At 37.9% G+C, this 14,442-nt stretch overlaps 1 protein-coding gene across 1 annotated transcript; it reads right to left on the bottom strand.

Annotated features, from left to right (window-relative positions):
* Nucleotides 1-286: 286 nt before the first annotated feature.
* Nucleotides 287-14,147, bottom strand: CUNH2orf69 (chromosome unknown C2orf69 homolog). The gene is made up of 2 exons (XM_045868281.3): nucleotides 13,665-14,147; nucleotides 287-3,231 (listed from the first exon to the last, which is right to left on the bottom strand). The coding sequence occupies exons 1-2, from the start codon at nucleotides 14,004-14,006 to the stop codon at nucleotides 2,404-2,406; spliced, it is 1,170 nt and encodes a 389-aa protein (XP_045724237.1). The 5' UTR covers nucleotides 14,007-14,147; the 3' UTR covers nucleotides 287-2,403.
* Nucleotides 14,148-14,442: the final 295 nt, after the last annotated feature.

Below are 14,442 nucleotides of genomic sequence, written 5' to 3'. Positions count from 1 at the left end.
TGATTAGCACATAAAAGGAAAAACTTATTTTTGAGTGATTTTTTTCTCCAAGAAATTTAACAGAAGAAATGGAAATAAAGCAAATTTTTGTAGGGCAATTTAAAGGTGAAATGTAAATGAAAAAGAAATGTATTTTTACAAGGAAAGTTGCTCATATGAAGAAACATGGAGAGTTAATGAAAACATATAGAAACCTAAACTAGCAAAGTGAAAAGAAATAGCTTCCTCCCAAGTAACAATCTGAAGTTTTAACAAATCTGGTAACATAAAGCACATCCAAACAGACTTCTCTGGATTAAATTTAATACAATTGTACATTCATGCTGTGGTGGTAACAACTTTCACATTATCTGTATGACTTCTCAGTTGACTCTCATGACAAACACAAAGGCACAGTCCAAAAGGATATACTAACATTTACAATAGTCTTAAACAAATGTAAAGAAGACAAATTTGAAGTCTTAAACTATTTGAATATGGATCAACTGGAATATATTTTCATTCAAGAAAATATTTCTACTTTCAACACTCTCACTTTGCTGCAGTGGCAGTTCCCAGGTGTCCCATGAGTTATTTTTAATATACATTGAACATACAACAATTACAAGGTAAGCAGTCACATGACTAGATAAAGAACCCAGATTTTTAAATATCTCATTTTTTAAATGAATCCTTCCGCAAAAAGTCCTTTTTCCATTTTAGTTAATCTTGTAAAAATAAGTGCCTTTCCTTCCCCCCTCATTAGTGCATTCACTACCTTCACTACTTAACATTAGATACACATGAATTTAACCAAGGATTATTAAACATTGAAAGAAGCCATCCAATCATAATACTTCAAGATTAGGTAATAAAATGCTAGAATCAGAACTTGTCTCCTTGTTGCGAATTTTTGGTCTCAAAAGAAACAGGTATTTAAAGAAACTGAAGCAATATAAACTAACTTGTCCTTAAAAATGAGAGATACTCTTCTGTACTTTATAGAATTAAGGGATGTTATTTTTAAGCATTTTGTGAGTAAGAATTCCTGTAAGTCTGAATATGTGGAATGTATTATAAAGTCATTAAAATGTAATTCTGGGAAGAAACCAAGAGATTAACATTTTAATTCTATATTTTATAAATTTAGGTCCTCTGGGTTATTAAGATATTAAGCTTCAGTGTCTTCTTTTTTTTTTTTCAGTCTGAAAGCAGCAATGTTACTTCCCTGCTTAATTATTTCATGACCTGCAAAAGCTAATTATTAATAAACAATAAAAAAGTGACTTCACCTTTTATTGTAATCACACAGCTATCAATGTTGGTTGACATTCATTAGATCTTGGTTTCTCAAAATGTATTTATCTAGGTCAAGAAAAACAAGCAGAAGGAAACCTCACCCAAATTATGTAGCAGTGTTAAGCAAATTCAGTTTTTGAGCCAAAATTAAATCATTTGTGTCTTCAAACTTTCCCTGTAACTTTTCTTATAGCAATATAATTTTGCATTTTGGCCAAAGAGAGCTGCTTTCTTTTGGCAGACAAAATCATGCTTCTGGAGAAACACTGACTTAGATCTATAGAATCTGTCTCCTTTTCAATAGAGTAGTAACAAATAGAGTGTTACACATTTATTTCACCTAAGTTGATCTCTTTCAAAAGACCAATATGATGAAAATCTGTAGCGTATCTTTACCCAATATACTTAATTATGTTCAATTTAAAACAATTTTCTAAAAGATCTGGTTTTTGGCCAAGAGTCAAGAAACTCCAAAATATCTAAAAGTCATCAATTAAAAATTAAGCCATAGTACTTAAGTGTAATGATTTTAAAAACCAACTGCACACTACTGCATGTTCTTGGAAATTTGGAAACAAATATATTTTGACTATTAAGAAAAAAACACTTGGTGGCCCATTAAAGAATGACTATGAACTTACAAAACATGAGAGGCAAGGTACAGTTATTCCAAAATTACGGAAAACATCAGTGTGCCTTTGCTTTATTTGAAGAGAAACGGAGTTTCGAGTGCCAAACAGCTAATTACTGTTAGTGTCACCAAAATTAGTTCCAAACAATACTCAGAAAATAAACTATTTCCAACAATAACAATTTTCATTACCTTTTATAAGGACTATATCATAACTTTCATTCTTAAGGGTCTTGTATCTCCTTGTAGGATTATCACAAACCATCTTTTACTTTTCAACTGAACTAATTCTAACCCCATCCAAAGTAAAAACTTCACATTCACAAGCAAGGAATACTATTGCACATTACACTCATTTTAGGAATGTGTGCTTCCTCCCCCCGCCCCCCCAAAACTGACAATGCATCTATGAATTATATCTCATTATCTGAATTTATAACACTCAAAGTGCTTCTGCTCTTCCACTGAACAAGTACATTAATATTCTTGTAGTCTCAAAATACTTCATGAACCCTGAAGTGATTCTCTATGGAAGGAGCTTCCTTTGCAAAATGAATTTGGCTAGTCACCTGCATACCAAAATCTCCAAGAATCTGAACAAATTTCTTGTGCTCCTTTCCAATCCAAGATCTCATTGGATCACATACTTGGTAAGGTGTTACATGGGTATGAACAATAATCCCTGTTTGTGCAAATTCTTTCAAGACCTCTGGATAAGTAACCCAAGTATTGCTTCCTCCAGAATGACCGCCATCCAGCCAGTACATTGTTCTTATGCTTTTGATAAAAGCATCTATGTTCTTGTCTTTCTTGGCTTCTTTTAATTCAAAAAGCAATTGATTCAAAACAACACAACCTTTACTGAATCCAATCAAAGTAAAAGAAGCACCATTCAGTGATGGTGGGTAAAAACTCATGGTGGACTCACCAAATTTTTCACAGGTCCTCTCTTTTTCTCCCTGGCAACCATTAGTAGTGTGAGAAGAACTGGATCTACAATTAGATGCTTTGGAGTCCTTATTCAAATCTTTCACATTCTTCTTTGATAACAAACTGTTCTGACTTAAGTTAAAAGCATTAACTAATAACATATAAAGGTGCTTAAAAGCTCCAAAGTCAGTATTGTGTTCTGGAGCACCAAACATATTACTTTTCACAAAATTGTCATAGCAGCTGAATTTGTGCAAATGCATTCGGGAACACTTTATCACCCAAATATAACTACTGGGGAACCGGTGAGCTAAAATGGTGGCAACATTTTCTAGACTCCAGTTTTCCCACTGATAATTCTCAGGATGACGAGTCATAATTTCATGGTAATTCTGAAAGGTAAGAAAGATGAAACAAGCATTAAGTACACATTTATATAAAATTATTTCCACAAAATACCTTCCCATTTTTATTGTGGAGTAAATTGGGATGTTATATGACCAGTGGTTAATGTACTAGAAATGAAAACTATAAATCCGTCATTACTTTCTGATCATAAGATTTTAAACAAATAATTTTAGTTTAAACCTAAAATCCATCAAAAGACAGAGTTATGAGATATAGCTAAATAGCATAGTAGAAATTTTAAAAATAAAACTTACTTTAAAAGGATATTTTAAAATAAATTTTATTTAATAAACATACAATCTCCTATTCCTAACACATTAACTGAAAATAAAAATTGGTTTATTAAACAGACTTTTTGACCAACCCAGAACTTGAAAATATTTTCCCATCCTGAACCCTCCCTTTATGGATTACTCTAACAATCTGAATGCTAAGTTTGATTTTAATTTTAGTATTATAGTTGACCCTTGAACAACATGGGTTTGAACTATGCAAGTCACTTACAAGTGAGTTCTTTCCTATAAATACAGCATTAATACTGTAAATGTATTATCTCTTATGATGTTCTTAATAACATTTACTTTTCTTTTTAAAGATTTTCTTTTTAAGTAATCTTTACACCCAACGTAGGGCTCGAACCCACAACCCTGAGATCAAGAGTCCCATGCTCCACCAAACTGAGCCAGCCAGGTGCCCCCATAATAACATTTTCTGAAGAAAAATGTTACTTTATTGTAATATAGTATATGATAATATAACATACAAAATATGTGTTAATCACTGTTTACATTATCAGAAAGGCTTCCAGTAAACAATAGGCTATTAGTAGTTAAGTTTTTGGGAAATCAAAAGTTATATATAGATTTTCATCTGTGTGGGAGTCAGTGCCCCTAAACCCTGCATTGTTCAAGGGTCAACTGTGCAAAGCTGCAATGAACGTTCTAGAAAAATCTTTTTATACATCTCTGATTATATCAATAAAAATAAATTATTGTATATGGGGTGCCTGGGTGGCTCAGTTGATTAAGCGTCTGACTCTTGATTTCAGTTCAGGTCATGATCTCAGGGTCATGAGATCAAGCCCTGCACAGGCTCTATGCTGGCAGTGGAGCCTGCTTGAGATTCTCTCCCTCTGGCCCTCCCCCAGCTCTCTCTAAATAAATAACATCTTTTAAAAATAAATAACTAAGAATAAATTCCTGGATATGGAAAAAGTGGGTCAAAGAATATTCATAATTTAAGATTAGTTATACAGACTACAATGCTATCTTCCAGAGAGGTATGTATAATTCTTTTATCTTCACTCAATTTCTTACACAAAGGATAGCTTATTCTAATTTGGACTTACTGAAAATTTGAATGAAGTTGTAATTTTGTTTACATATTTATTACCCACCTGGATTTCTATTTGTGTCTGTTCATAACTTTGGCCTTTTTTTATTTGGATCTTATTTATTTATAAGCATTCTATATAAATAACTTTTTGCATAGATTCTAGGATATGCATATAAATTTTGTTTTCCTTTTTATTTTTATTCACAGTAGCTATTTTTAAAAGGGGGGAATTCATTCAAATTTATTCATTTATTCTGAGATTTATTGGATACCTGCCTACTGGGTATGGATGAGAAGAGACTAAACCCCTGCCCCCACGGAGCTTACATTCTAGTACAGAGATACACAATAAACAACTCCATAAGTAAACAGAGCAACACTGTCCAACAGCAATATAACATGATCCATACATAAAATTTTCTAGTAGCTACATTTAAAAACGTAGGAAGTTAACAGGTGAAACTACCTTGAATAATATATTTTATTGAGCCCAATATATCTAAAATACTGTAATTTAAGCATGTAACCAATATAAAAAACCAATAAGAGATTACTACATTTCTTTTTCTTACTAAGTCTTTGAAATCTAGTGTGTGTTTACACTTATAGCGCATCTCAATTTGGATGCTAAATTTTCACTGGAAATACTGGATCTGAATTTAGATTTCATAAAATTTACAGTTGAAAAAGTAGATTCACATATCCAAGTTGTTCAAATATACTTAAAAGTTTTCTAGGAACTGAACTCTCAGTTTTTAGATTTAGATTTAAAGTTAAATATAATTAAAAATTTAATTCCTTGATTAGACTAGCATTTCAAGTGGTCAATAGCCACAAGTGGCTAGTAGTCAGCACAATATTAAGATGGTGGTTAAGTGCAATGGAATATAATTTTTAAAAAGCAGGGCAAAAGGAATATAATTTTTAAAAAGCAGGGCAAAAGCAAGGTTTTGGAGAGGATGGAAGATTATTATTTGAAACCCAAGGTGGTCTCCAGTAAGATGATAGTTGAGAAGTATCTAAAGGAACCAAGGGAGTGATTCATATTTCAGGCATAAGGAACTGCAACTGCAAACAGCCCTGAAGCGGAAGCATGTCTAATATAGCCAAGATACAGCAGTGAGGCTAGAGTAGCTCCCATGGTGTGAACAAAAAGAAAGTGGGGGTGCCCGGGGGGCTCGGTTGGGCGTCCGCCTTCAGCTCAGGTCATGATCCCAGGTCCTGGGATGGAGCCCCACATTGGGCTCTCTGTTGAGCGGGGAGCCTGCTTCTCCCTCTCCCTCTCCCCCACTGCTTGTGCACACGCGCGCTCTCTCTCTCTAATAAATAAAATCTTAAAAAAAAGAAAGAAAGAAAGAAAGTGATCGCCAAGATCAGAGAGACTGTTGGGGAGAAGGGGAGGGGTAAGGACTTTGGCCTTTGCTCGGAGCAGAGGGCTGATGTAACATGTTTTGAAAGGATTACTCTTGCTCCTATGTTGAAGAGTCAGGAGTTGAAACAGGGAGACCAGTAGGAGGTTCCAGAAGTATAATCCTGCCGAGAGAAAATGGCTTGAACAAGAGTGGTAGCAGAAATGAAGGTGGTAAGAAGTGGTCAGACTGAATAGATTTTGAAAGTAGAGTCAACATCATTTGTTGATTGACTGGATACAGGGTGTGAAAGAAAGAAACACAGTTGTGATTTTCCTTTATTCTAACATCCATATACTATGTTGAACAATTTTAAATGTACTTCTCTTTTGACCTAGTGATTCCACTTCTAAGAATTTATCTCAGTGATATACTTGCATATATGCATAAATAAATAAGCATGTATAAGGTTATTTCTGTTTCAGAATAAAGCAGCTCTATGAGTACTCACATGCATTGTAAAATAAGGGCTAAAAAACTCCTGTAAGCTATGCTACCATTTGTGTTTAAAAAAAAAAAAAAAAAAGTCTGCAGGGCACCGGGGTGGCTCAGTCAGTTGACGGTCTGACTCTTGATTCCACTTAGGTTATGATCTCCGGGTCCTGAGATCAGCCCCGAGTCAGGCTCCACCGTCTCCCTCTGCACACCCCCCCCCCCAAGCGTGCACGCCTGTAGGCGCACATTCTCACATGTGCGCGCTCTCTCAATCTTTCAAATAAAGAAATAAATCTTAAAAAAAAAAAAGTTTTCATCAGCATAGAATGTCTCTAGAAGAACACATAAATCAGCAACAGTGGTAGCCTTGGGGAAGAGAAATAGGAGACTGGAGAGGTTGGGATGAAAAGGAGACTTACTTTTCAATGTAGAACCTTAAATAAACAATTTTTAACAATACATATTTTTCTATTGAAAATCTAAAACTAATAAAAGTAATACTACAAAAATTTAGTCTATAAACAAAGGTATAAGGAAGACAGAAAAACCATCCATAAAACCACCAATTAGAAATAATCATTATTGGGGTGCCTGGGTGGCTCAGTCGGTTAAGCGACTGCCTTCGGCTCAGGTCATGATCCCGGAGTTGCGGGATCGAGTCCCGCATCGGGCTCCCTGCTCAGCGAGGAGCCTGCTTCTCCCTCTGACCCTCCCCCACTCATGTACTCTCTCTCTCTCATTCTCGCTCTCTCAAAATAAATAAATAAATCTTTTTTAAAAAAAATCATTATTAAAATTCTGGAGTCTAGCATTCTAGTTTTCTTTAGTATACATACACATTTGTAAACATGTATAGGAGACAGCATTCTTACTTCTCCCTCAACAAGCTTATACATACAGTTTTCACTTAATAATATATTACAGGCATGGTTCCATATCAGTAAATATAGATTTGCATCTTAATTTTTAGACTTTCCATCAAAAAGATTAATATCAATTTCCACTCTCACTGGAAGTATACAAGAATTTACCCACATTACCCACACTGGCTATTAGCATTGATTTTTTAAAAAAATCTTCACTACTATGATAAAACACCTTACTCTCGATTTAATTTGCATGTTTTGATTCCTAAGCTGGTTGAATATTTTTCTGTTTATTAACAATTCTCATTTTTTCCTTTTGTTAATTCTCTGTTCATGTCCTTTAATAATTTTCCCAACTGGATACTCAAGTTCTTCTTAACAGTTCATAATCTCATTAATGTTAACAGTGTCATATATGTTGAAAAATATTTATTCCCAGAAGGCTATCATTTAACTTTTATGGATTCTGCTACTGCCCTTTGCACATTCAGATTTGTGATATAAAATTAAAATAGGAACTTAGATCTCAAAGGGCTCATCTAAATCCTTTTATAGCTAAGGAAACTGAGGTCCTAGAAACTAAGTATTATTTCTATTACAGTTATTTGGTTAATGAGCCAAAATGAACTCAAGATTCTACAATTCTCAGTTTAGTTTCTACCACATAGGAGGTAATCTAAAAACTTGATATTTTCTTTGATGAGCCCCAGGTTACATGATCAGAAGGGAAAAATGCTTATACTAAGGAACTGTGTGCACTAAAATATAAAAATAGTATTATTACTGTTGTATCAAAACCCAGTTCTCAAAACAGTGGATAAATATTCCCATATTCTAAAAAAGACACAAGACATCCCCATAGGACTTGATAACATGTAGCCAAAACTGGTTCTGCAACTCCGGCTATTACCCAGGGCCAATCTACAGAAATGCAGAAGACTATAGAAAGAGAATGTTTTCTTTTGAGAATTTTCATCCCAACTGGGAATGTAACCCACTTATTTGCCTTGTAGGGGGAATGCTTGTAGGGGGCATGATGCTTCTCCTCATCAACAGTGAGGCAAATAGCAAAAGAATCTCTTGGAGAGATTAAGGGGTGTTTATTCTACAGGTAGATGCTTGCTGGCCTGCAAAAACTTACAGGCCCACCCCATACTGCTACTAAAGTAAAGGTACAAAAGATTCTTAGGAAAACTTGACATCTGTTCTCCAACAGTTTGGAGACATTCATGATTAAGTTTCAAGCTAGGCAGATTAGTCTTTCAGCAGAGCAAGGATAACTATATTGGATATGAGCTGTACTTCCATCAAAAACGGGGGGAAGGGGGCATCTTTGCTGAGCATAAAGTAGACATCCCAAGTAAGCAAGCTAGAAGGACCATAACAGCATCTAGCCTAAGAAGGCTGCCTGACAAGAGCATAGGAAGCCCCAGGGCACAAGATCAAGTGTGAAATAATAGAATACATATATTTGTATCTGCCCCTGGTTCCTGACACAGAGCTCCTAAAACCCTTGGAATTTCCTTGGTTGACAGAAACACCTTTGTTCTAATGAGGTGACTCTTGGTGGGCTCCTGGATAGGAACTGGTCAACCAGAAAGACCAAGACATGATCAGAAGTTTGAAATTTTCGGTCCCACTCTCCATTCTCCAAAGAGAGGCCGGAAATGGAAGTTAATGATTGATCGTTGACTATGCAATGAAGCCTCCATAAAACATCCCCAAAGTATGGGTTCAGGTAACTTCTAGGTTGGTGAACACACGGAGGTGTTAGGGGAGTGGTGTATTGTGAGAGGGCTTTGGAAGCTCCACACCTCTTCCCACATACCCTATGCATCTCTTCCATCTAGATGTTCATCTGAATCCTTTATCATATCCTTTCATAAGTGGGAAAACAGTAAGTACACCGTTTCCCTAAGTTCTATGAGCCACTCTTGCAGATTAACTGAACCTAAGGAGGGTATCATGGCAACCCCAACTTATAGCCAGTCAGCAGCAGCACAAGTGACAACCTGGGACTTGCGATTGGCATCTGAAGTGGGGGGTGCAGTCTTGTGGGACTGAGCCCTTAACTTGTAAAATGTGACAATAACCCCAAGTAGATACTGGCAGAATTGAGTGCTAGGATACCCAGCTGGTGTTGCAGAGCATCACCTGGTATGGGGAAAAAACCCACATATCAGGTTTCAGGAGTGTTGTGAGTATGGCAGTAGTGTGAGTATTAAAGGCATGACACAGGAGAAGTGAGTCTTCACTCACCAGGACATACACTTAGGGCACAGTCATCTATATATCCTAGCCTTTAGGAAAACAAAATTTTTTTAAAGGTAAAACTGGGAATGACCCAAATGTTCACCAAGTGCTAAATGAGTAAACAAATTGTATATCCATATACAGAAAACTACTCAGTAATAAAAAGGAACATACTACTGATACAGGCAATAGTAAGAATGAATTTCAAAAGCATTATATACTAAGTGAAAGAAGCCGGACACAAGACTACATACTACGATTCCAAATTAATGAAAATCTAGAAACAGTAAAACTACAGTGAAAAAAAGCAGATCAGTGGTTGCCTGGGGCTGAGAAAAGAGACTGACAGAAGTGGGGCACAAGGGTACTTTTCAGGGTGATGGAGATGTTGTATAACATGATTGTGGCATTGGTTACATAATTGTAACATTTGTCAAAATTCATCAAATTGTAAGCTTATACTTTAAAAAAAGAGAAATAAGTATAATTTTATAACCTGAGGCTTTTAAAAGCAAGATAACTCAAGAAAATTGGAAAGCGCCTATTTAAAACCAATCCTGATTCCCCTCTCCAAAATCATTACTGATGGATTAAAAAAACATCAAAGTACCTAAAGAAATATTACTATGTTCTCAGCTCGCCTATTAATTCAAATGAGAAAATAACAATATAGAATAAAAAAAGGACACACAATGACAACAAAATGATTGCAAAAGGAACATCAAGAAAGTAATGGTAATTAAAATTTAAAATTACATGGACAACCAGATCTAACTGATACCAGTTAATTCAGTGTTAACATGAGGTAAAGCTTCTAATGGTACCTTACAAAGTTGTTGGCCCAATTCTGTTCAGTATTTATCCAAATTAAGAATAAAGATAGAAAGTATGCTTATTTAATCTATATATGATATAAACCCGAATAATGGTTCTATAAAAGAACTGATACATGAATAAGATGAGCTGTATCTAACAGGGTAAATTTCACATGGATAAACACGAGGCTCATAAAAATCAAGTACAAAGATAGAGATGAAGAAATCTGAGCCAAAAGTATTTCATATAATAATAGTCAAGATTTACCAAGCACTTCGTGCACTGCTCAAAGCAACTTACATATACTCATTCATTCACTCAACAAGTTACCTACTGAACACCTATTACATGCCAGTCACTAAGCATCATAGATATATTAGTGAAAAAAAACAGATATGAAGCTTACATTGTAGTGCTGGAAGACAGACAAAAAACCAAATGAATAATACAGTAAAATGGGTAAAAATAAAAGAGAAAAGCTAACAGGGATCCTGTGGATACATGTGTTACTAAATAGGTTGGTCAGAAAAGGCCTCACTGTGAAGGCAACTTCTGAGCAGACTCAAAACAGGTGAGGTAATGAATCCCATAGATATCTGCAGGAAGATTGTTCCAAGCGGTATGCGCAAAACTTCTGAGGTTAAGTGTGTCTACCATGAGAAATATGAAGAACACTGCTAGGGCAGAGTAAAACAGAAAAAGGAGACAGTCAGAAAAGCAACAGAGTGGGAAAAGGTGAAGACAGTGAAGAGCCCTTCAAACCATCAAGAATTCTCTGGTTTCTACTCTGAGTGACATGGGAAGCTACTGGAGAGTTTTGAGCAGTGGTGTGGCATTAACTGGACTTACTTTTAAACTGATCCATCTGATTGCCTCCAGAAAGATTTAGAAGGGGAAGCAACTTTATCTGTTGATGGAGGTATGAGGTATGAAAGAGAGGTTACTAAAAGATAACTTCAAGATTTCTAACTTGAGCAACTAAAAAAGGATTTCCATTAACTAAGACGAGGAAGACTGAAGGAAAAACAGATTTAAAATGAAAGATTCAGAGATTTTATGTTTGAGATATCTATTAAATATCCAAAAGAAAATAGTGTTCATGCAATAGGTAAGTCTAAAGCTCCGGGAATCTATTAGGCTAGATACACAAATGTTGAAGGTCATCAGAGTACAGGCAGAATGTAAAACTACAAGACTCAAAGAGATCACTAAGGGAGTGAGTAAAGGTAGAGGAGAAAAGTCCACAAACTGAGCCCAATAATAAAAAAGGTCATCAGAAAGATGAGAAGGAACTGTTACTCTTTAGGTATTCGTGTATTTAGTCCTCACTGGTATCCTATAAATTATTATTCCTATTTTATAGTTGAGGTAGCCGTAATTGGCCAGAAATTTCATGGTTAAAAGTGCAGAATCAGGGTTCAAACCTAGGCAATCTGGCCTCAAAGCCTTTTGATGCATTATCTTCTTCTTCTCTAAAAGACCTGGGTTTTTTTTTTTTTTAAGATTTTATTTATTAATTTGAGAGAGAGAGAGAGCGAGAGCAGAACACAAGCAGGGGGAGTGGGAGAGGGAGAAGCAGGCTTCCGCTAAGCAAGGAGCCTGATGCGGGGCTCGATCCCAGGACGCTGGGATCATGACCTGAGCCGAAGGCAGGCGCTTAACGACTGAGCCACCCAGGAACCCCAAGGACCTGGGTTTTTAAAGCACTTCATGCTCTGCATAAATCAACACTATATCACTGTCCAAAAAGCTAATGGAATTTCAGGCTACATAAGGAAATGGATGATGTCAAAACAAAAGGAGGTATTACTCTAAGTGTTTTTAGCACTTTTTAGACCTGTATTGTATTCTGGCTGTCACACTTTATAAACATTTAGTAGGTGCTCAATAAAGGCTCATTATCATTACTATCATCATCATCGTTATAGATGCACACTGTAGCTTTTCCTCAAATCTCTGCAAGTCGCTATCAGTAATGTCACGCTGTTTTCCCAAACTGAGCAACAGAGCATTAACCGAGTATCTTCTCTTAAATCTAAATACTAGTTTTTTCATAGTTGTTATTAGCAGTTAATTAGACAGTTAATTATTTTAAGAACAAGAGAAAAAAACTACATATATCTTAATCATAATTTGACACAGGGCACAAAGTTTGTAACTATATCATTTTAAAGCATCCATTTCAAAAACAATCAATAATACTGTTTCATGGTATAAGAAACACATCTAGCCATATTTTAGCTTTACCTGTCTACACCAGCACTACCCAACAGAACTTTCCGTGATGATGGAAATGGTCCGTGGACATGCTCTGTATTTGCGCTGTCCATTAGGGTACACACAGACCTTAGGTGCTCCTGAGCACTTGAAATGCACCTAGTGCGACTGAGGAACTGGATTTTTTATTTAATTTAAATTAAATAGCCACATACAACTAATGGCTACCGTATAAGACAACATAGTTCTGGAGTAAGATCCAATTAAGACCCAGCTTTCCAGGACAATACATCCACGAATATTTGTCTGAAGATATAAAATGAGTAATAAAGATAGGGCTCCTGGGCGGCTCAGATGGTTAAGCGTCTGTCTTCGGCTCAGGTCATGATCCCAGGGTCCTGGGATTGAGTCCCACATCGGGCTTCCTGCTCAGCGAGGAGCCTGCTTTCCCTCTGCCTCTCTCTCTCTGTCTCTTATGAATAAATAAATAAAATCTTAAAAAAATTAATAATAAAGATAAAATCTCATACAAAAGTAGAGAATTTAGGTGAGCACAAAATACTGACATGCTTAGCAATTACTGTCCCTTTTCTTCCACCTACCCTCCTTTTCTAGGGTAACTAAAAATGTCATACCCTTATAATTTTTTTAAATTGTTTTCTTTTTAATTACTGCCAGCGTTTTCGGAACACTAGGTGCTAAGTTAATTTAAAAGCCATCCCTGTCTCCTAACACACACACGCGCGCGCGCGCACCTCTGAAAAACCAAGTTAGAATGAATATACATTATGTGCCTCATTCCTTCTGTCTCAAAATCCACCCCCTCGAAGCCTGGACTAACAGCTGGCTCTTCCGAGTCGGTCGTAACCCTCCAAGGACACCTTCCCGCTGGAGCTCCAAAAGCAGGGGTCAGGTGTGTGGCAGGGCGGTTTTGGATTTCGTGGAGTAACGCAAGAGCCACGCCGCCAGTGCATGTGTGGGTGTGTTCCGGAGGCAAGGAACCCGGCACTAGTACGAGGGGGAAATTGAGGGAATTCGCACATGCACACGAGGAAGGAACAGGTGTCCAGGCAGGCCCCAGGTTACCTGCACATCCCCAGGGAAATAGAGAACGTGATGCTGGGGCGCTGACTGCGGCTCCTCCTTCGCCCGGTCCCCAGAGAGGGCCCGCCGTTCCGGTCCCTCCCCCGCCGTCTCCGCCACCAGCAGGAGCAACTCGTTGCTGCGCTGCGGGTCAGCTCCCGGCACCGTGGACAGCTGCAGGCACTGCTGCCGGCGCCCCTCCGCCAAGGGGGAGCACCGCGCACCGCTGCCGCCGCCCCGGTTCATGGTTTCGGCCTGCGAGCGGGACGCGGCGATTCCGAGGCTGAGCTGCGGCAGGAGGAGCAGCAGCGGCGGCGGCGACCGCAGGAGCCTGAACTCCCACATGGGTCGCTGCCGCGAGAGCGGTTCAGGGGTGGGGGGAGGTCCTGAGGGAGGGACTTCGGCCCGCCGCCCAACGGTCCGCGGGAGCAGCCCGGGCGGGACTCAGCGAGGGGCGACGACGGCGTCAGAGGCCGACGTCGGTGCGCAGCGTGCGTAAAGGAAGGGCGGGGTGTGCGCGAAATTGGACTCGGCTCCCGGAGCTGGAGATGGAGGCGTGGCCCGAGGAAAGACGTTTGTGATTGGTGGGTTCTGCTGCGCGGGAAGTTCGAACGGAAGTCTGGTAAAGAGCTGGAGGAGAGCAAAGAAAGAGGGAATGAGCTAAGGACTCCGAAAGAAGGGCGGCAGTTGTAGCATAAGCACAGCAGCAGGAGTGGCCCGAAGGTCGTTGTCCGGTGACTGGGTAGAGTTTTGAGTATACTATGCTCCCGTTTCGGTAGGC

This window comes from Mirounga angustirostris, unplaced genomic scaffold (assembly GCF_029215605.1).
Source record: "Mirounga angustirostris isolate CCGP_5_RB_7025 unplaced genomic scaffold, mMirAng1.0.hap1 SCAF_3, whole genome shotgun sequence".
In the NCBI taxonomy this organism is placed as follows: domain Eukaryota; kingdom Metazoa; phylum Chordata; class Mammalia; order Carnivora; family Phocidae; genus Mirounga; species Mirounga angustirostris.
This window is presented reverse-complemented; position numbering and strand designations above follow the sequence as displayed.